The 24412-nt window shown below is 26.1% G+C and overlaps 1 protein-coding gene across 4 annotated transcripts in view; it reads right to left on the reverse strand.

Moving 5' to 3' along the window:
• The window catches only part of LOC142226767 (CUGBP Elav-like family member 2), a 551331-nt gene extending 528858 nt beyond the window's left edge, over positions 1-22473 (reverse strand). The window contains exon 1 of one of the 4 annotated variants that reach the window (XM_075296966.1): positions 20874-22471. In XM_075296966.1, the coding sequence (XP_075153081.1) occupies positions 20874-21934 (1061 nt within the window). In that variant the 5' untranslated portion in view covers positions 21935-22471. Of the gene's footprint in view, positions 1-20873 lie in introns of all 4 variants that reach the window. The other 3 variants (XM_075296965.1, XM_075296964.1, XM_075296963.1) reach the window with 3 other exon arrangements.
• Positions 22474-24412: the final 1939 nt, after the last annotated feature.

The following is a 24412-nucleotide window of genomic DNA, read 5'->3' on the forward strand; positions in this document are numbered from 1 at the left end:
ATAAAAATAAAATTTTTGCAAAATTTTCTATAAAAATAAATTTTTTAAAGTTATGAAAATTTTGAAATTTTTTTTTTTATAAAAATAAAATTTTGACAAAATTTTCTATAGAACTAAAATTTTGGCAAATAAAATTTTGACAAAATTTTCCTTAGAAATAAAAATTTGGCAATACTTTCTATGGAAATAAAATTTTGGTAAAATTTTCTATAAAAATAAAATTTTGGCAAAATTTTCTATAAAAATAAATTTTTTAAAATTAGGAAAATTCTGAAAATTTTTGTTTATAAAAATAAAATTTTGGGAAAATTTTCTGTACAAATAAAATTTTCTATAGAAATAAAATTTTTACAAAATTTTCTATAGAGGTAAAGTTTTGACTAAATTTGAAATATAGACATAAAATTTTGGTACAACTTTTTATAGAAATAAAATTTTTGACAAAAGTTTCTTTAGAAATAGAATTTTGGCTATATATCCTATGGAAATAAAATTTTGGTAAAATTTTTATATAAAAATAAAAATTTGGTAAAATTTTTTATAAAAATAAAATTTTGAAAATTTTTTTTAAAGAAATCAAATTGTGACAAAATGTTCGATATAATAAATAATTCTAAATATTTTATTTTATTTTCTAATTTCGGTCATACTGTCGGAGACCATTGAAAGTTCTTCCTTTTTGTAGAAGTGGTAACATTCCTTTGTTCATGCGAGCTAAAATTTTTAAATTTAAAGTGCTATAATAAAAAAAATAGTTCTTTCGAAGAAAAAACCATTTCCTCTACTAACAACAAAAGATTGATCAAAAATAAAAAAAAAATTGTTCAAATTTTGGTAGATTATTTGTGGGACGAATGGCAACCATACTCAGTGGCCGGCTCGAGCATTATTGCTAAAGACACCATGGGTCTATCTCGTCACCTTCTGGGTGTTGCAAACATATGCCCTAACTTATAATACCCTCCTTCAAAGTGTGGCGCAGGATATAATATTAAAACGTTTTTCTTTGTTTTATTACATACCAGCCACCCTGTATATCTTTAACGGAAGAACGTAAATTTAAAATTTTTGTAAAAAAACGTTTTTTGAGCAGAGTTTATAAGTTTTCTTTTAATTAAATTTTTTAATTCTATGTTAACCTGATGCCACGCAGGCTGGTTTCTTATGTTAAAGAAATTTGTCCCCGATTATACTAAAAGTTATTTTTCATATAAGGTCAACATTTATTTCAGTGCTTTGTAATAATGAAGTCATCCTAAAAATGTCTTGAAATTTGTTATATTTTTTGCCAGCTTTATCCTTCTAATATATAGAAATATGTCCTCATTTCCTTATCTCTTTAGATTTGTAAGATTGTCCACATTGGCCCACTTTAATTATAATCGACACACAAACACACACACACAATGAGTGAGTCATTAATAAAAAATGCATAGGTAGCTTAGGTAAATTTGCCACGTGGTAAAAGTGTTGGCAAGTATCGTGGTAGGTAGATAGTGGTTTTGCACTTTCCTCTGCCTCCGCCTCATGCTAAGGGTCTAACTGGGTCTTAGGGCTAGAAAACCATGTCATGGGTGTCGATTTGTGCAGTGTTTTTTTGTGTTTTGCTCATGAGAAGACGACTGAGTATGACTACTCTGTTATCATTGTCATCGCCCGTGTTGTTGTTGTTGTCATCGATGTTGATCATTGACGTTGTTGTTGCTGGATTTTTTGTTTGGTAGCTATGGCAAAAACAAGAATTTTGTCCTTGTGCGTGGTGCAAACGATTGCCACCGTTGATAGAATTCTACAAAAAATGGCAGATTTTCTACTATTTGGTAGATTGGTGGAATTCTTGATGTTTTGGTAAATTTTGCAAAATATTCCTTTCCAACTAAGAGGTACTACACATATTTCCTTTAGGAATAAAAATATAGACAAACTGCTCTATAGAAATAATTTTTTTACAAAATTTTCTATAATAATACAATTTCGAAAAAATGTTCAATAAGAATAACATTTCGACAGAATTTTTTATAGAAATAAAATTTAGACGAAATTTCCTAAATAAATAAAATTTTGACAACATTTTCTACAGAAATTAAATATTGACAAAATTTTCTAACGAAATAAAATTCTGACAATATTTTCCAAAAAAATATTACAAAAATTTTCCAACGAAAAAAAATATTTGACAAAATTTTCTACAGAAATAAAATGTTGGCAAAGTTTTTTATAGAATTAAAATTATGACATTTTTTATAGAAATACAATTTTGATAAATAAAAAGGAAATAAAATTTTCAACAAATTTTCTACTGAAATAAAATTTTCAACAAATTTTCTACTGAAATAAAATTTTTCAAAATTTTCTACTGAAATAAAATTTTTCACAATTTTCTAATGAATATTTCAAGTGTTTCAAAATGTTTCAGAATTTTCTATATGAAAAAAAACATTAACAAAATTTTCTATAAAAAATAATTTTGACAAAATTCTCTTTAGAAAAAAATTTTGACAACATTTTCTAAAGAAATAAAATTTTAGCAAAATTGTCTATAGAAATTAATTTGACAAAACGTTCTATAGAAATTAGCAAAATTGTCTATAGAAATTAATTTGACAAAACGTTCTATAAAAATAAAATTTTGAGAAAATTTTATATAAAAATAAAATGTTGACAAAATTTTCTATAGAAATAAAATTTTGACAAAATTTTCCATAGAAATAAAAGTTTGACAAATTTTCTAAAGAAATTAAATTTTGACAAAATTTTCTAAAAAATAAAATGTTAGCAATATTTTCTATAGAAATACAAATTTGACAAAATTTTCTATAGAAATAAAATTTTGACAAAATTTTCTATAGAAATAAAATAAATAAAATTTTGACAAAATTTTCTAAAAAACAAAATGTTAACAATATTTTCTATAGAAATACAATTTTGACAAAATTTTCTATAGAAATACAAATTTGACAAAATTTTCTATAGAAATAAAATTTTGACAAAATTTTCTATAGAAATAAAATAAATAAAATTTTGACAAAATTTTCTAAAAAACAAAATGTTAACAATATTTTCTATAGAAATACAATTTTGAAAAAAATGTTGACAAAATTATCTATAGAAACAAATTTTGGCAAAGTTTACTATAGAAATAAAATTTTGACAATATTTTCTATTGAAATAAAATTTTGACAATATTTTCTATTGAAATAAAATTTTAACAAAATGCTGTATAGAAATTAAATTTTGCCAAATTTTCAAAAGAAATAAAATTACGACAACATTTTCTAAGCAAATAAAATTTTGACAACATTTGCTATAGAAATTAAATTTTCACAAAATTAAATATAGATACAAAATTTACGTAGAAATCAATTTAAACACAAATTTGCTACAGTAATAAAATTTTGATAAATACATTTTTGACAAAATTTTCCAAAGAAATAAATTTTTGACAACATTTTCTAAAGAAATGAAATTTTGACAAAATTTTCTAAAAAATAAAATGTTAACAATATCTTCTATAGAAAGAAAATTTTGACAAAATTTGTTAGAGATTAGGTAAATTATTCTTAAAATTTAGATAGATTTTTTTGACACGAGTGGCAACCGTGGTAGTGCCACTTATGTCTTAGCTACTGAGACACACTACTACCCGTGCCATTCTTGATGTTTCATTTATTGTTCTCGGTATTGTAAATAAAATTTTGACAAAAAAATTCTAAAGAAATAAAATTTTGTAGAGACATAAAATTTTCCATAAAAATAAAATGTTGACAACATTTTCTATAAAAATAAAATGTTAACAATATTTTCTATAGAAATACAATTTTGACAATATTTTCTGTAGAAATACAATTTTGACAAAATTTTCTAAAGATATAAAATTTTGACAACATTTTCTAAAAAATAAAATGTTAACAATATTTTCTATATAAATACAATTTTGACAAAATTTTCTATAGAAATAAAATTTTGCAAAATAAAATTTTGAAAAAAAAAATTTGCAAAATTTTCTATAAAAATAAAATATTGACAAAATTTTCTAAAGAAATAAAAATTTGACAAAATTTGTTATAGATTTTAGGTAAATTTTTCTTAAAAATTTAGATAGATTATTTTTGTTACGAGTGGCAATCGTGGTTGTGCCACTTATGTGTTAGCTACTGAGACACACTACTACCCGTGCCATTCTTGATTTTTCATATATTGTTCTCGGTATTGTCTCCAGGAGAATTGGGCCATGTCATACACTCTTTTTGCACTCTTGGGGGTCAGAAGTATTGTCATTGTCTCAAAAAGAAAAAATATGCTCACAATGGTCATCAATGGCATTGTGTACATGAGTTTGATTTTTTGCGACACTTTCAATAATGGAATATCTTTATTTAAGCGTCTGCTCCAAAGTAATTTTTGGGGTATATGGGTTGAGTTTATTATCTCTGAGGGCATTATAATATTCACCAAAAGATTTCATCACCTTTTTGTATCAATTTTCATTTTGTTTCATTATTGAAATGCCATATTGAGGGCGCTTTGTAATTAGTCGCACTCTCATTCTCTCTCACTTTCTCCGTATGTATGAGTCTGTGTGTGTGTGTCTCTAGTGTTAAGTGGTTTACTTGGGAATAATAACAATTATTAACTATTTACACAAAAGTGTCATTCATAATTAATAATGTTAATGAGTCGGGGTAGTCCTCTTCACAATTTGTCACCACATCAAGTGTTTGGTTGAGGGTTGACTCTGTGTGTGTGCGTGTCCATTGATGACCAAACCCAAGCATAAAAGGAAGCAAATAATGGTCAAGGGACCAAAATATGCCCATTTCTTCCTTTCTAACCGGATGTTAATTAGATGCCCCAATACAGTTGTGTGATTTATGTGAAAGGATTTCGTAAGACGAAGGACCAAAATGCCCATTTCACTCACAAGAGATAAGGTCTTTGGTTGAGTTGTGAAGGTAAAGAGTTTCAAATTCTCTGGAGTCATTTTCACCCTATTAGGAATTGCTTCATTTTATGGGATTTCCGTTTCCTATTAAAGAGGTCATTGTGTTGCTAATAGTGGTTAATTAGGGTAGACTTGACTATTATTGGTATTCTAAAGGACATAGATGCAATTTATGGTAGAGGAAAACCAATAAAACCTGTAGAATAATAAAAAACAACGTCATTGAAAAAAAAAGAAAAATAAATAAAGACCAAGCTGAGACCGAACGCGTCGAAGCTAATATTTATAAATAAGTATAGCCTCCATTTGAAGCGTCCACTTATTTTAAGAACATACCAAAGAGCAATTTAAAATTTAAGACACATCATGTTGAGAAACTAATAATACAAAAATCAAGTGTGAATGAATTCGAAATCGCTTAATAAGGCATGACATTTAAATATGCTTCTTCCAAGGAGATTTATCTAAATAGGGATCATATCGCTGAAGCCATGAGAAGTGTGACAGAGTGGGCCAGGGATGTTGAACTTGGATCAAAAATTTTAATTCCCGCAGTTGTTTTTACAGTTTAAAATTTTTACAATTTAAATTTTAAGAAAAATTGCATTTTTCCAATTTACATCTACATCGCACAAACGATTTTTCATTTTTCCTCATTTTAATTTTAAAAAATCCAAAAAGGAAATTTTGCAAATTTTGCTTGTCATATTTTGCAAATTGTGTTTCTTTAAATTCCCCTATACCAAAGTAAATCTTTAAAACTCTCAAAAAACCTACCGACTAAAAAGATAATTTTTAATTTTAGTCTAACTCAGGTTAACGATCAATTTGAATGCGCATGAAATATGAATAAATAAATAAATACTGTGGCAATATTTCGAAATTGCCATCATGCAAAGTGGAAAATTATGCAAAAACCACAATCAGTGAAAACCAAAAGTACCACCAAAAAGAAGCAGTAAATGCCTCGGTGTGAATACTCCACAGTAACACCACCTTGCTAATAAGTTTTTTCCCCACCAAAACAACATGAACTGCAGAAATCTTGAAGACACTGAAAAGAAAATGATATCATTAAGAGGAAATTTGGTGTTCTCCAATGAGACGCCATTCCTTATAGATAAGTTTTTCTATAGAAATAAAATTTTTACTAACTTTTCTATAGAAATAAAATTTTGACAAAATTTTCTATAGAAATAAAATTTTGACAAACGTTTATATAGAAATAAAATTTTGGCAAAATTTTCTATAGAAATAAAATTTTGACAAAATTTTTTATAGAAATAAAATTCTTTGAAAAAATTTTCTATAGAAATAAAATTTTGGCAATATTATCTATAGAAATAAAATTTTGACAAAATTTTCTATAGAAAAAAAGTTTTGGCAAAATTTTGTATTGAAATAAAATTTTGACAAAAATTTCTATAGGAATAAAATTTTGACAAAATTTTTTATAGAAATAAATTTTTGCAAAAAATTTCTAAAGAAATAAAATTTTGGAAAAATTTTCTACCGGAATTTTGACAAAATTTTCTATAGAAAAAAAGTTTTGGCAAAATTTTGTATTGAAATAAAATTTTGACAAAAATTTCTATAGGAATAAAATTTTGACAAAATTTTTTATAGAAATAAATTTTTGCAAAAAATTTCTAAAGAAATAAAATTTTGGAAAAATTTTCTACCGGAATAAAATTTTGACAAAATTTGCTATGGAAAAATATTTTGACAAAACTTTCTACAGAAATAAAATTTTGACAAATTTTTCTATAGAAATAAAATTTTGACAGAATTTTCTATAGAAATAAAATTTTGACAAAATTTTCTACAGAAATAACATTTGGAAAAAAATCTATAAAAATATACAAATAAAATTTCTATAGAAATAAAATTTTGACAACATTTTTCATAGAAATAAAATTTTAACAAAATTTCCAAAAGAAAAAAAATTTTGGCAAAGTTTTGTATTGAAATAAAACTTTGACAAAATTTCCTATAGAAATAAAATTTTGACAAAAATTTTTATAGATATAAAATTTTGACAATATTTTCTATAGAAATAAAATTTTGGCAAAGTTTTGTATTGAAATAAAATTTTGACAAAATTCTCTATAGAAATAAATTTTTGCAAAAATTTTCTAAAGAAATAAAATTTCGACAAAATTTTCTATTGAAAAAAAAAAAATGACAAAACTCTCTATAGAAATAAAATTTTGACAAAAAGTTTTAAAGAAATAAAATTTTGATAACATTTTTCATAGAAAAAAAAAATGTTGAAAAAATTTTCTATAGAAATAAAATTTTGACAAAATTTTCTATAGAAATAAAATTTCGACAAAATTTTCTATTGAAAAAAAAAAATTGACAAAACTCTCTATAGAAATAAAGTTTTGACAAAAAGTTTTAAAGAAATAAAATTTTGATAACATTTTTCATAGAAAAAAAAAATGTTGAAAAAATTTTCTATCGAAATAAAACTTCGGCAAAATTTTCTATAGAAATAACATTTTGACAAAATTTTCTATAGAAATAAAATTTTGACAAAATTTTCTATAGAAATAAAACTTTGACAAAATTTTCTATAGAAATAAAATTCTTTGAAAAATGTTTCTATATAAATAAAATTTCGACAAAATTTTCTATAGAAATAAAACTTTGACAAAATTTTCTATAGAAATAAAATTTTAACAAAATTTTCTATAGAAATAAAATTTTTACAAAATTTTCTATAGAAATAAAATTTTTAAAAAATTTTCTATAGAAATAAAATTTTAACAAAATTTTAACAAAATTAGAGATAACATTTTGACAAAAATTTCTATAGAAATAAAATTTTCTATAGAAATAAATTTCTGCAAAAATTTTCTTAAAAAAAATAAAATTTTGTAAAAATTTTCTATCGGAATAAAATTTTGACAAAATTTTCTATGGAAAAAAATGTTGACAAAACTTTCTATAGAAATAAAATTTTGACAAACATTTTTAACGAAATAAAATTATGACAAAATTTTCTATAGAAATAACAGTTGGAAAAAATTCTATAAAAATACACAAATAAAATTTTCTATGAAAATAAAATTTTGACAAAATTTTCTATAGCACTAAAATGTTGACAAAATTTTCTATAGAAATAAAACTTTGACAACATTTTCTATAGAAATAACATTTTGACAAAATTTTCTATAGAAATACAATTTTGACAAAATTTTCTATGGAAATAAAATTTAGCGTACATTTTCTAAAGAAATAAAATTTAGAGTAAATTTTCTATAGAAATAAAATTTTTGCCAAAATTTTCTATAGAAATAAAATTTTGACAAAATTTTCTATAGAAATAAAATTTTGACAACATTTTCGAAAGAAATGGCAGTTGGAAAAAAATTCTATAAAAATATACAAATAAAATTTCTATAGAAATAAAATTTTGACAAAATTTTCTCTAGAAATAAAATTTTGACAAAATTTTCTATAGAAATAAAATTTTGACAAAATTTTCTATAGAAATAAAATTTGGACAAAATTTTCTATGGAAATAAAATTTTGACAAAATTTTCTATAGAGATAAAATTTTGACAAAATTTTCTATAGAAATAACATTTTGGTAAAATTTTCAATAGAAATAAAATTTTGACAAAATTTTCTATAGAAATAAAATTTTGACAAAATTTTCTATAGAAATAAAATTTTGATAAAATTTTCTATAGAAATAGAATTTTGACATAATTTTCCATAGAGATGAAATTTTGAAAAAATTTTCTATAGAAATAAAATTTTGACAAATTTTCTATGGAAATAAAATTTAGCGTAAATTTTCTAAAGAAATAAAATTTTGACAAAATTTTACTTAGAAATAAAATTTTGACAAAATTTTCAATAAAAATTAAAATTTGAGAAAATATTTTATAGAAATTAAATTTTGACAAAATTTTCTATAGACATACAATTTTGATAAAATATTAATTCCTATACAAAAAATTTCCCCGTGTACCTTATGCCACACTCAAAAAACATCTGATTTTCACCCTTGAGGTTAAAACCTAAATGACTGGCAGTCATATCGCGTTTTTCATACTTATGCCAACATTATCCCGTCGTCTAGATTCTCAATTTATATCCAACACACAAGTAACGTTTGCCAAAGTTTCTTTTTTCGAGGGCGTTTTTCAAATTGCTTTTTTTACCTTCGCCTCTCCTTTTTTGTCTTCTTCTTTAGACATACGGACTTCAAAATAAAACGCGTCGAATGAAATGAAATCATAAAAACCACCTAAACCAAAAGGGATTTTCGTAAAAAAAATGCTTTTTTTGGAAACCAGTTTTTCAAAGTTTTCAGAGCCATGTCGAAGTGTGATGAAGATGAAAACCACTGGCAATGCTATGACTTTGAGCAAAGCATCTTGGCGACAAAAGGTGTTGAAAATTGAATTTTTATGTTTAACATAAAACAATTTTTATGCAAATTATTAATCCACATATATAAGTGAGAACAAAAAAACATGAAAAGAATAACTGGAGATTTTTTTGTGGAAAGGACGAAAAAAAAAATAAACTCTTACAGCCAGGTGTTATAAAAATGTCCTTTTTCTCTTCTTGAATTTGAAAGATGTGCCCAGGATGTCAATGAAGTTTGCAACACACATGCCATAAACTCCCTTATTCTATGTTAGGGGGCCTGCAGGGACTAAGGTGTGAATTGTCTTGTTAGTTAAGCTTTCGTTAGTGTTTGGAGTCGCTTGGAGATGTTAGAAGAGTACCGAAACGAGCATTACCATAACTATGAGATTGTAAAATAAATGCCTTCGAGCTAACCATAAAAAAAATCTACTATATTCACAAGGTAATAAGAAAATTTAAATTATTAGCCATTGATGTTTTAAATTTCCATTTTATAGAATAGCTTAGACTTTATTTGGTTATGTGCTTTGTTGTGACATTCACAACTTCATAAGATATAAAGGGGAAGTTTGCCTTTACAGGCAAAGAATAAGAATAGGAAGAATAGGAAAAATATTTCAATCACAAAATCAATAGATCCAATTTTTGACGCAATTATATTTTGCTAGTGATTTTTGTTTTGAAAAATTAGGGGCACCAATTAAATGTTTAATTGAATATTTATGAAATTTCAATTCGATTTTTGATTAGAAATTTTAATGGAGCTTAAATTGAATTGATTTAATGGAGCTTAAATTAAATAGAAGAAATTGTGTAATGTTTCTGCACTTAGAAAAAAGTTTACTTGAATCCAAAGATTTGTAGATCCCAGCAAAAACAAGTATACACGGCCGTAAGTTCGGCCAGGCCGAAACTTATGTACCCTCCACAATGGATTGCATAGAAACTTGTACTAAAGACTGTCATCCACAATCGAATTACTTGGGTTGCGGTAACACTTGCCGATGGCAAGGTACCTTAAAACTTTTTAAAACCGTCTTCTCAATTGTAAGTTAGTTCATACGGGGTATATACTAAACAAACCAAGGCTAAACAAACTATAGCAATAAAACTTGACAAAATTTTCTATATAAATAAAATTTTGACAAAATTTTCTATAGAAATAAAATCTTGACAGAATTTTCTATAGCAATAAAACTTGACAAAATTTTCTATAGAAATAAAATTTTGACAAAATTTTCTATAGAAATAAAATCTTGACAAAATTTTGTATAGTAATAAAATTTTGACAAAATTTTCTATAGAAATAAAGTTTTGACAAAATTTTCTCTAGTAATAAAATTTTGACAAAATGTTCTATAGTAATAAAATTTTGACAAAATTTTCTCTAGTAATAAAATTTTGACAAAATGTTCTATAGTAATAAAATGTTGACAAATTTCTTTATTGAAATAAAATATTGACAAAGTTTTCTATAGAAATAAAATCTTGACAGAATTTTCTATAGTAATAAAGTTTCGACAAAATTGTGTATAGTAATAAAATTTTGACAAAATTTTCTATAGAAATAAAGTTTCGACAAAATTTTCTCTAGTAATAAAATCTTGACAAAATTTTGTATAATAATAAAATTTTGACAAAATTTTCTATAGAACAAGACAAGATTTTCTCTAGTAATAAAATTTTGACAAAATTTTCTATAGAAATAAAGTTTTGACAAAATTTTCTCTAGTAATAAAATTTTGGCAAAATTTTCTCTAGTAAGAAAATTTTGACAAAATTTTCTATAGTAATAAAATTTTGACAAAATTGTTTATAGAAATAAAATATTGACAAAATTTTCTATAGAAATAAAATCTTGACAGAATTTTATAGTAATAATAAAATTTTGACAAAATTTTCTATAGAAATAAAATCTTGACAAAATTTTCTATAGTAATAAAGTTTTGACAAATTTTTTTATAGAAATAAAATTTTGACAAAATTTTCTATAGAAATAAAGTTTCGACAAAATTTTCTCTAGTAATAAAATCTTGACAAAATTTGGTATAGTAATAAAATGTTGACAAAATTTTCTATAGTAATAAAATGTTGACAAAATTTTCTATAGTAATAAAATTTTGACAAAATTTTGACAAAATTTTCTCTAGTAATAAAATTTTGCCACAATTTTCTATAGTAATAAAATGTTGAAAAATTTTTTAATAGAAATAAAATTTTGACAACATTTTCTATAGAAATAAAACTTTTACAAAATTTTCTATAGAAATGTAATCTTGACAAAATTTTGTATAGTAATAACATTTTGACAACATTTTCTATAGAATAAAATTTGGAAAAAATTTTCTATAGAAATAAAATGTTGAGAAATTTTTGTAAAGTAATAACATTTTAACAAAATTTTCTGTAATAATAATATTTTGACAAAATTTTCTATAGTAATAAAATTTTGACAAAATTTTCTATAGAAATAAAATTTTGGTAGATTATTTTTGGTGATCGGCTATATATAATTCTAGACCGATATGGACAAATTTTGGCATGGTTGTTAGCGGCCATGTACTAGCGCAAAGTACCAAATTTCTCCATATACCAAATTTCAACCGGGTCGGATGAATTTTGCTCCTCCAAGAGCTTCGGAGGTCAAATCTAGGAATCGGTTTATATGGGGGCTACATATAATTATGGACCGATATGGACCAATTCCTGCATGGTTGTTAAATACCATGTACTTAACATACACCACATACCAAATTTCAACCGAATCGGATGAGTTTTGCTCATCCATGAGGCTCCGGAGGTCATATTTGGGCATCGGTTTATGTGGGGGCTATATATCATTCGGACCGATCTGGACCAATTTTTGCATGGTTGTCAGAGACCATATACTAACATCATGTACCGCATTTCAACCGGATCGCATGAAATTTGCTGCTCTTAGAGGCTCAGCTAGGCAAATCTCGGGATCGGTTTATATGGGGGCTATATATAATTATGGACCGATATGAACCAATTTCGGCATGGTTGTCAGAGACCATATACTAACACCATGTACCAAATTTCAGACGGATCGGCTGAAATTTGCTTCTCTTAGAGGTCCCCAAAATCTGGGGATCGGTTTATATGGAGGCTATATATAATTATGAACCGATGTGGACCAATTTTTGCATGGTTGTCAGAGACCATATACTAACACCATGTACCAAATTTCAACCGGATCGGATGAAATTTGTTTCTCTTAGAGGGTCCGCAAGGCAAATCTGGGGATCGGTTTATCTGGAGGCTATATATAATTATGAACCGATGTGGACCAATTTTTCGTAGTTATTAGGGACCACATACTAACACCATGTATCAAATTTCAGCCGGATAGGATGAAATTTGCTTCTCTTGGAAGCTCCGCAATCCAAATCTGGGGATCGGTTTATATGGGGGTATATTTAATTATGGATCGATATGGATCACTTTTTGCATGGTTGTTAGAGACCGTATACTAACACCATGTACGAAATTTCAGCCGGATCGGATGAAAGTTGCTTCTCTTAGAGGCTCTACAATCCAAATCTGGGGATCGGTTTATATGGGGGCTATATATAATTATGGACCGATATGGCCCACTTTTTGTTTAGTTGTCAGAGACCATATATTAACACCATGTACCAAATTTCGACCGGATCGGATGAATTGTGCTCCTTCAAGAGACTCCGCAATCCAAGTCTGCAATACCATCCGACCTACATCCATAACAACTACTTGTGCCAAGTTTCAAGTCGATAGCTTGTTTCGTTCGGAAGTTAGCGTGATTTCAACAGATGGAAAGACGGACGGACATGCTTAGATCGACTCAGAATTTCACCACGACCCAGAAGATATATACTTTATGGGGTCTTAGAGCAATATTTCGATGTGTTACAAACGGAATGATAAAGTTAATATACCCCCATCCTATGGTGGAGGGTATAAAAAAGAGTCGCCAAAAAAATAGTGCAAACGTTCTTTTTGAATCCGAAAGTGGTGAAAATTTTGCGCAGAAGCGATGAATTTAACATGGGCTTGTCCTAGGACGGATGCCCACCACATCAACAGGCGTTCAACATTTTTTCATGCTTTCATTTTTCGAGCTATACAACGCCTTCCAATATTTCGATTTTTTCACATTCCTGCCGTATTTAAATTATTTGCTTTCATTAGTTTTAACATTTTTGTTTGCAACTTTGTTTTGTTTAACAAAAACTAATGTCCTTACGAATAGAAAATGGTGCAAAACATAGAAAGTTTATCAATAAGCTTTTGAATTAATGAGCATTTGCAACCTTCTCTTGTGGTTTAGAACACTTTTGTATCGCGAGCGAAAAACTTTTCTATTTCACAGTTTAATACCAATAATTACACGAAACTGTGGTAATTTCGTAAATATACTACCGCTTAATGAAGTACATGCAGTGCACAATGGGTTGACATTAAGAAAGCAAGCAAAGGAAAATATAGAAAATAAGAACACAGAAATACAAGTGAGAAAAGTGGAAAATCGCTGAGTGCTGCCCGGTTCCATGTTAAGCTCAATGACAAGGGACCTCCTTTTTATAGCCGAGTCCGAACGGTGTTCCACATTACAATGAAACCACTTAGTGGGATAATCCACCGCTGAAAAACTTTTTGGTGTTCGGTCGAAGCAGGAATCGAACTTACGACCTTGTGTATGCAAGGCGGGCATTCTAACCATTGCACCACGGTGGCTTCCATATCATACCTTACTGAATTAGTAAAAACATTTGTGGGATATCTTTGAAAAAAGTTTGGCATATAAACAACATTAGTTAAAGGAACACACGTACGTATATGATAGTATAATCTCAATCTGAACAGAAATGCCTGATATATGGAACTATACTTGACTTTACACCACATATTTGAAAATCGGTCGAATCGACGATACATATATATGGGTGCTGTATCTAAACCTGAACCGATTTTGATAAAATTATCAATAAGGGTTTTATAGCAACATTTGGAAAAATCGAAAAACTAGAAGATAGTTCAATTTTCTATGTACAGAAATAAAATTATGGTAACATTTTCTATAGAAATCAATTTGTGACAAAAATTTTCTATAGAAATAACATTTTAAGAAAATTTTCAATAGAAATAAAATTTTGAGACAATTTTCTAAAAAAATAAAATTTTGACAAAATTTGCTATAAAAATAAAATATTGAGTAAATTTTCTATAGAACTAAAGTTTTGAAAACAAAAATAAAATTCTATAGAAATCAAATTGTGGCAAAATTTTCTATAGAAATACAACTATGACAAAATTTTCTATAGAAATAAAATTTTAAAAAAATTTTCTATAGAAATAAAATTTTGACAAAATTTTCTATTCAAATAAAATTTTAACAAAATTTTCTATAGAAAAGAACATTGTAAAAAATTCTATAGAAACAAAATTTAAACAGAATAACGTTTTAACAAAATATTCTTTAGAAATAAAATTTTTCCATAATTCTGTATAGAAATAAAATTTTTACAAAATTTTCCAAAGAAATAAATTTTTTAAAAAATTTTCTATAGAAATAGAATTTAAAAAAAAAATCTATAGAAATTCAATTTTCAAAAAAATTTTTATAAAAATAAAATTTTCAAAAAAATTTCTATAGAAATAAATTTTTTAAAAAATTTTCTACAGAAATAAAATTTTTAAAAAATTTTCTATAGAAATAAAATTTTGACAAAATTTTCTATAGAAATAAAATTTTGACAAAATTGTCTATAGAAATAAGATTTTGACACAATTTTCTATAGAAATAAAATTTTGACAAAATTTTATATAGAAATAAAATTTTGACAAAATTTTATATAAAGGGTGATTCTTTTGAGGTTAGGATTTTCATGCATTAGTATTTGACAGATCACGTGGGATTTCAGACATGGTGTCAAAGAGAAAGATGCTCAGTATGCTTTGACATTTCATCATGAATAGACTTACTAACGAGCCACAACGTCGAATTTTCAGTGAATGGGCCCTAGAAAAGTTGGCAGAAAATCCGCTTTTTTATCGACAAATTTTGTTCAGCGATGAGGCTCATTTCTGGTTGAATGGCTACGTAAATAAGCAAAATTGCCGCATTTGGAGTGAAGAGCAACCAGAAGCCGTTCAAGAACTGCCCATGCATCCCGAAAAATGCACTGTTTGGTGTGGTTTGTACGCTGGTGGAATCATTGGACCGTATTTTTTCAAAGATGCTGTTGGACGCAACGTTACGGTGAATGGCGATCGCTATCGTTCGATGCTAACAAACTTTTTGTTGCCAAAAATGGAAGAACTGAACTTGGTTGACATGTGGTTTCAACAAGATGGCGCTACATGCCACACAGCTCGCGATTCTATGGCCATTTTGAGGGAAAACTTCGGAGAACAATTCATCTCAAGAAATGGACCGGTAAGTTGGCCACCAAGATCATGCGATTTGACGCCTTTAGACTATTTTTTGTGGGGCTACGTCAAGTCTAAAGTCTACAGAAATAAGCCAGCAACTATTCCAGCTTTGGAAGACAACATTTCCGAAGAAATTCGGGCTATTCCGGCCGAAATGCTCGAAAAAGTTGCCCAAAATTGGACTTTCCGAATGGACCACCTAAGACGCAGCCGCGGTCAACATTTAAATGAAATTATCTTCAAAAAGTAAATGTCATGGACCAATCTAACGTTTCAAATAAAGAACCGATGAGATTTTGCAAATTTTATGCGTTTTTTTTTAAAAAAAAAGTTATCAAGCTCTTAACAAATCACCCTTTAGAAATAATATTTTGACAAAATTTTCTATAGAAATAAAATTTTGACACAATTTTCTATAGAAATAAAATTTTGACAAAATGTTCTATAGAAAAACAATAAAAAAATTAAATTGTAAGAAAATGTTCCACAGAACTAAAGTTTTGAAAAAAATCTCTATAGCAATCAAATTGTGGCAAAATTTTCTGTAGAAATAAAATTTTGACAAAATTATCTATAGAAATAAAATTTTAACAGAATTTTCTATAGAAATATAATTTTTAGAAAATTTTCTATAGAAATAAAATTTTGAGATAATTTTCTAAATAAATAAATTTTTTACAAAAATTTTTATAGAAATAAAATTTAAAAAAAAATTCTATAGAAATAACATTTTTAAAAAATTTTCTATAGAAATAAAATTTTGACAAAATTTTCTATAGAAATAAAATTTTGACAAAATTTTCTATAGAAATAAAATTTTGACAAAATTTTCTATAGAAATAAAATTTTGACAAAATTTTCTATAGAAATAAAGTTTTGACAAAATTTTCCATAGAAATAAAATTTTGAGAAAATTTTCTATAGAAATAAAATTTTGACAAAAATTTCTATATAAATAAAATTTTGACAAAATTTTTTTATAGAAATAAAATTTTGAAAAAAATTCTTTATAAATAAAATGTTTACAAAATTTTCTGTAGATATAAAATGTTGCCATAATTTTCTTTAGAAGTTAAAAAGTTGACAAAAATTTCTGTATGAATAAAATTTTAACAAAAATTTCAACAGAATGAAATTTTTGACAACATTTTCAATCGAAATAATATTTTGACAAAATTTTCTATAGAAACAAAATTTGGATAAAATTTTTGATATACAATTTTGACAAAATTTTCTATACAAATAAAATTTTAACAAAATTTTCTATAAAAACAAAATGTTGACAAAATTTTTTATAGGAATAATATTTTGACAAAATTTTCTATAGAAATAAAATTTTGACAAAATTTTCTATAGAAAAGAACATTGTGAACAATTCTATAGAAACAAAATTTAAACAGAACAAAATTTTGACAAAATAGTCTATTGAAATAAAATTTTTCCATAGTTTTGTATAGAAATACAATTTTCAAAAAATTTTGTATAGAAATAAAATTTTCAAAAAATTTTCTATAGAAATAAAATTTTAAGAAAATTTTCTATAGAAATAAAATTTTGACAACATGTTTTAAAGAAATACAATTTTGACAACTTGTTTGATAGAAATACAATTTTGACAAAATGTTCTATAGAAATACAATAAAAAAATATAATTGTAACAATATTTTCTATAGAACTAAAGCTTTGACAAAATTTCCTATAAAAATCAAATTGTGACAAAATTTTCTGTAGAAATAAAATTTTGACAAAATTGTCTATAGAAATAAAATTTTGACAAAATTTTCTGTAGAAAAGAACATTGTGAAAATTTTTCCGTAGAAATGAAAATTTTCAATAGAAACAAAATTTAAACAGAATAAAATTTTGACAAGATATTCTATAGAAATTTTCAAAAAATTTTGTATAGAAATAAGATTTTCAAAAATTTTCTACGGAAATAAATTTTTTAAAAAAATTTCTATAGAAATAAAATTTTTAAAAAAATTTTCTATAGCAATAAAATTTTTAAAAAAATTTCTATAGAAATAGAATTTTAAGAAAATTATCTATAGAAATAAAATTTTGAGATAATTTTCTAAAGAAATAAAATTTTGAGTAAACTTTCTATAGAAATAAAATTTTGACAACATTTTTTATAGAAATACAATTTTGACAAAATGTTCTATATACGAGGGCGGTTCGGAAACTTCTATCAATGAAAGAGAACAGTTAGTTTTTCAAAAATATTTTTATTTTTCAATATAATCTCCTGAAACTTGAATACGCTTAGGACCAACGCTTTTCTAGCAATTCTTTCCCCTGGTTAAAATAGTTTTCCTCAAGGTCTTCAAAATAGTGGTCTACAACAGTAATTGCATCTTCATTTGAGGTAAAACGCTTGCCAGCAAAGATTTTTTTAGATTTGGGAACAAGTAAAAATTCACTGGGAGCTAAATATGAGAATAAGGTGGGTGTTGATTTTTCAGTTATTATCTTTTTGACAACACTGGTTTAAAAAACTGGCATACATTTCGTGTTCCGTTTTAAAAACAACAGACGCTTGAAAATTATTAATTTTATTATAAAAATACGTATTCTGTTAAGAAAGTTTATCACGGACAATAAATCAATTTTCTATAAAACTAAAATTTTGACAAAATTTTCTATAAAAAGAAAATTTTGACAAAATTTTCTATAGAAATAAAATGTTCATAAAATTTTCTATAAAAATAAAATTTTCACAAAATTTTCTATTGAAATAAAATTGTTTACAAAATTTTCTATAGAATTAAATTTTAACAAAATTTTCTATAAAAATACAATTTTGACAAAATTTCCTCTTCTCTTTCCTATATAAGAGAGAAGTTCACCAATGTGGTATCACAATGGACCGAATAGTCTAAGTGAGCCTGATACATCGGGCTGCCACCTAACCTAACCTAACCTATAGAAATACAATTTTAACAAAATTTTCTATAGAAATAAAATTTGGACAAAATTTTTATAGAAATAAAATTTTGACAAAATTTTCTATATACTCGTAAATACAAAAAAAAAAAATACAATTGTAACAAAATTTTCTATAGAACTAAATTTTTGACAAAATTTTCTATAGAAATAAAATTTTGACAAAATTTTCTATAGAAATAAAATTTTAACAAAATTTTCTATAGGAAAGAACATTGTGAAAAATTTTCCGTAGAAGAGAAAATTTTCTATAGAAACAAAATTTAAACAGAATAAAATTTTGACAAAAGATTCTATAGAAATAAAATAATAATTTTCTAAAAAAATAAAATTTTGCCATAATTTTCTATAAAAATAAACTTGTGACAAAAAATGGCTCTGGACTTGCAGAACCATAGAAATAAAATTTTGGCAAAATATTCTATCGAAATAAAATTTTACAAAATTTTCTATAAAAATAAAATGTTCACAAAATTTTCTATTGAAATAAAATTGTTTACAAAATTTTTACAAAATTACAAAATTTTTACAAATTTTAACAAAATTTTCTATAAAAATAAAATTTTCACAAAATTTCCTATAGAAATAAAATGTGGACAAGATTTTTTATAGAAATAAAATTGTGACAAAATTGTCTTCAGAAATAAAATTTTAACAAAATTTTCTATAGAAATAAAATTTTAACAAAATTTTCTAAAAGAAAATTTTCTATAGAAACAAAATTTTAACAGAATAAAATTTTGTCAAAAGATTCTATAGCAATAAAATTTTGCTACAATTTTCTAAAAAAAAAATAACATTTTGCCATAATTTTCTAAAAAAAAATAAAATTTTGCCATAATTTTCTATAAAAATAAACTTGTGACTAAAAAATGGCTCTGCACTTGCAGAGCCATAGAAATAAAAATTTGACAAAATATTTTACAGAAATAAAATTTTCACAAAATTTTCTATAAAAATAAAATGTTCACAAAATTTTCTATTGAAATAAAATTGTTTACAAAATTTTCTATAGAATTAAATTTTAACAAAATTTTCTATAAAAATAAAATTTTTACAAAATTTCCTATAGAAATAAAATTTTTACAAAATTTTCTATAGAAATAAAATTTGGACAAAATTTTTTTATAGAAATAAAATTTTGACAAAATTTTCTATATATATACAATAAAAAAATAAAATTTTAACAAAATTTTCTATAGAACTAAAGTTTTGACAAAATTTTCTATAGAAATCAAATTGTGACAAAATTTTCTATAGAAATAAAATTTTAACAAAATTTTCTATAGAAATAAAACTTTAACAAAATTTTCTATAGAAATAAAATTTTAACAAAATTTTCTATATAAAAGAACATTGTGAACAATTTTCCAAGAAAAGAAACTTTTCTATAGAAACAAAATTTAACAGAATAAAATTTTGACAAATGATTCTATAGAAATAAAATTTTGACAAAATTTTCTAAAAAAATAAAATTTTGCCATAATTTTCTATAGAAATAAAATTTTGCCATAATTTTCTATAAAAATAAACTTGTGACAAAAAGTGGCTCTGGACTAGCAGAGCCTTTTCGAGATGTAAATTTCATTCAATGTGCACTGAAAAACTTATTGTTGTGAAGGTAAAAATTCCATGTTCTTAAAATACAAATGCGACTTTGGCTTATCATAAAAGACGTAATTCTTTGATATAAAGTTTTTTCGCTTGTCCAAAAGTCGATAAAATTTGCCTTAGTTCAAAGACATGCGACTTTAACAGGGGGACGCAAATTTCCAAAATCTGTGTCTTAAATTTTTAAGAAGATTTTCATTTTCAGTTTGGAGATACTTCATTTGGAGATTATTTGGGTTTTTTTTTATATTTTGGGGCTTTATTTTATATAGAGAAATAAAATGCCAATTTTTGGGACTTTATCTCATTTTCATTTTGGGACATTATATTTTGGAATCAACTAAATTTGTTGTTCCAGTGAAATGATAAAAGGCAATGGCCTCTATTATTCGCTCTTAACCTTTTACATATTATTTATATTTTTGTTGTTTGTAAGTAATTCCCATTTTTTAGTCTTACCCATCCCATTGTGCAAATTTAATTGCTAGATTTGAATGTGGCCAGACGACTATTTAAATAATTCAAAAAGTATTCATGTCCAACTTACGGATTAGTTTCTGAGGATTGTTGTTGTTGTTGTTGTTGCTGGTGATGTTTTGGCTGCTGTTGCTGATCCATGCTGTTGTTGTTGTTGTTGTTGGCTAATAAAGTTGCTGTTGGTGGTGATTGTGAGTTTGAAACTCCTGCGATGCTAGCTGCTACTACGGTGGCCACTGGTGGCGATGTTGGCAAAGTTAATAATCCACTTGATGCTGGAGAGGAGCTATGGCTAGTGGCCATATTAACACCACTACCAACCGCACCCACACCTCCACCAACCATCGATGAAACATGCGATGATGATACAGATGTTTTTACATTTGTATTTGTGGAATTTATTTGTTTCGCGTTTGCATTGCTATACACAAAGGATTGAAGCCTTTGTGGTGGCGATAAGGATAGAGCTGTACTTAATGCTGCAACTGTTGGTGATGATAAAGATGATGCTGATGATGAGGATACTGTTTGTGGGGGAGGTCTTGTATAGGGATGAAAAGTTTTCGATGTTGCAATTTTGTTTGAAAGCAATGTACCACCAACACCGGCAGCAGCAACAGCAACAGCATTGGCTGTTGTTTCAGCAACACTCATGGCATTTTCTAAATACATAGCCTGATATTGTTGCAAGTGTTGTTGTTGCTGCTGCTGTTGTTGTCTATTATTTAAATGATTATTGTTAACCATCATATGTTTATTGTTATTATTACTGATGCCTGAATTAGTATCAAGACCATTGATTCCAGGAATGCTGCCAATGTTGCTGTTATTACAATAAACAATTCCTGCAAGTCCATTAGCATGTGCGGCTGCTGTAACTTGAGCAACAGGTGCTGGCAATGTGTTGGTGATTATGCTGTTATTGTTATTGCTACTACTATTACTACTACTGTTGTTGTTGTTGTTGTTGTTGGTGTTTGTATACATGGTTGAATTTAATCCCGTTGTGGTTGTATTATGTCCTGCATTGTCCACTACCATAAGGCCATTACTCGAGCTGGTTGCTGATATTCCTCCTGCATCTGTAGTAAGTTGCTGGTCCGTGCTACGTAATTTCATGGACTGCAACATGTTTTTCTCTTGTTTTTTGTGTTAGTCTATCGTCTGGATTTTTTTATTAGATTCCCGAGATAATAATTTCAGTATTCGCTTAAAACTTTTTTCTAAGCTCCCAAAGTGAGGAGAACAATTTTTTTGTTTTTTTTTTTTGGGGGGGGGGGGGGGGAATTTTCTATGTCTATGGAGACGTATTAAAATTTGGTTGTTTTATGAGAGTTAGATTTTTTTTTTGGGGTTTTTGGTATTTTTTATTGCCGTTGTGTGGTTTGTAGGTGGGTTTAGTGTTTGAATTTTTAATTTTGCTTGGTTGGTTGGTGGTTTTATGTTTGGGGTTTTATTGTGTTAATTACACACACACACACACTGATTTAGTTTTTTGATAACATTTATTTAGCAATTTGGTTGTTTTATTTATATTTTGTTTTTTTTTTTTTTTCTTAATTATCACAGTATCCAATTATGAGGTGTATTTATAAATCATTATTTTGTTTAATAATTTATAGAATTTTTAATTCAATTCAATTTGATTCGCCCAATTCATTAAGATTTATTTCACTGAAATTAGAGAAGAAGAAAAGACAATTGTAAGTACATGACAAATATGATAAATAAAAAATATTATATATATGTGATAAATAAAAGGCCATTAAAAACAAAATTTTGAAAGTAACAAGATTTTAACACATTTATATCGCTAAAAAAAACTTATATGACTTCAAAGATTTTCACCTCCCTTAAAAGTTTTTGTATTGATGTCGTGCGTCAAGCTAACCCACCTTGGTTCTTTAAAATAAAAACAATTTTTAGGGAGCTACCATCGTTGTATAACTTATGATAATATTAACCTATACTTTAACAATGGAAATTTATTTCAGTACATATAAAATAATCAAAATTTCCATTCGGATGATGTTTAAACTCGGATGAAGAGACTCCAAAACCAAGAGACTCCAAAACCAAAATTCGGGATCGGTTTATATGGGGGCTATATATGATTATGGACTGATATGAACCACATTTGGCATGGTTGTTAAATATCATATACTACCACCACGTACCAAATTTCAACCAGATCGGATGAATTTTGCTTCTCCCAAAAGGCACAGGAGGTCAAATCTGAGGATCGGTTTATATGGGGGCTATATATAATTATGGACTGATATGAACCAATTCCTGCATGGTTGGTGGATACCATATACTAACATCACGTACCAAATTTCAACCGTATCGGATGAATTTTGCTCTTCCGGAGGTCACATCTGGGGATCGGTTTATATAGGGCCTATATATAATTATTGACCGATTTCGACCAATTTTTGCATGGGTGTTTAAGGCCATATATTAACACCACGTACCAAATATCAACTGAATCAGATGAATTTTGGTCTTCCAAGAGGCTCCGGAGCAGTGTTGCCACAATAAATTTTTATTTTGGACCAACATTTTTCCAAAATTGGACCAAAATTCGTACCAGAGGATAATTTTTCCAAATCACATTAATATCATTTTAACTTTTAAAATTTTTCCAAAATTTTACTTCGATAGAAAATTTTGTGAAATTTTTATTTCTATTTATTCTATAGAAAATTTTATTTCTATGGAAAATTTTGTCAAAATTTTATTTCTATAGAAATTTATAGAAAATTTTGTCAAAATTTTATTTCTACAGAAAATTTTGTCAGAATTTTATTTCTATATATATTTCGTCGAAATTTTATTTCTTTAGTATATTTTGTCAAAAATTTATTTCTATTGAATATTTTGTTAAAATTTTATTTCTATAGAATATTTTGTCAAAAATTTATTTCTATTGAATATTTTGTTAAAATTTTATTTCTATAGAAAATTTTGCAAAATTTTATTACTATAGAAAATTTTGTCAAAAATTTTATTCCTATAGAAAATTTTGTCAAAATTTTATTTCTATAGAAAATTTTGTCAGAAGTTTGTTTCTATAGAAAATTTTGTCAAAGTTTTATTTCTACAGAAAGTTATCGCTAAATTTGATTTCTATAGAAAGTTATGAAAAAAATTGATTTCTATTACAATTTTTAGTAAATTTTCTTCCTATACAAAATTTTTGCATAATTTTGTATCTATGCCAATTTTTTTAAGTTTATTTCTGTACTAAATTTTATTTATATTTTATTGGTAAAATCAGACCAAAATGGCAACCCTGCTCCGGAGGTCAAATCTGGTGATCGGTTTATATGGGGGCTATATACAATTATGGACCGATGTGGACCAATTTTTGCATGGTCATTAGAGACCATGTACTAACACAATGTACCAAATTTCAGCCGGATCGGATGAAATTTGCTTCTTTTAGAGGCTCCGCAAGCCAAATCGGGGGATCGGTTTATATGGGGTCTATATGTAATTATGAACCGATGTGGACCAATTTTTGCATGGTTGTTAGGGACCATATACTAACACAATGTACCTCATTTCAGCCGAATCGGATGAAATTTCCTTCTATTAGAGCCAGGG

The sequence above is a fragment of the Haematobia irritans genome, chromosome 2 (genome assembly GCF_050003625.1).
Source record: "Haematobia irritans isolate KBUSLIRL chromosome 2, ASM5000362v1, whole genome shotgun sequence".
NCBI lineage: Eukaryota > Metazoa > Arthropoda > Insecta > Diptera > Muscidae > Haematobia > Haematobia irritans.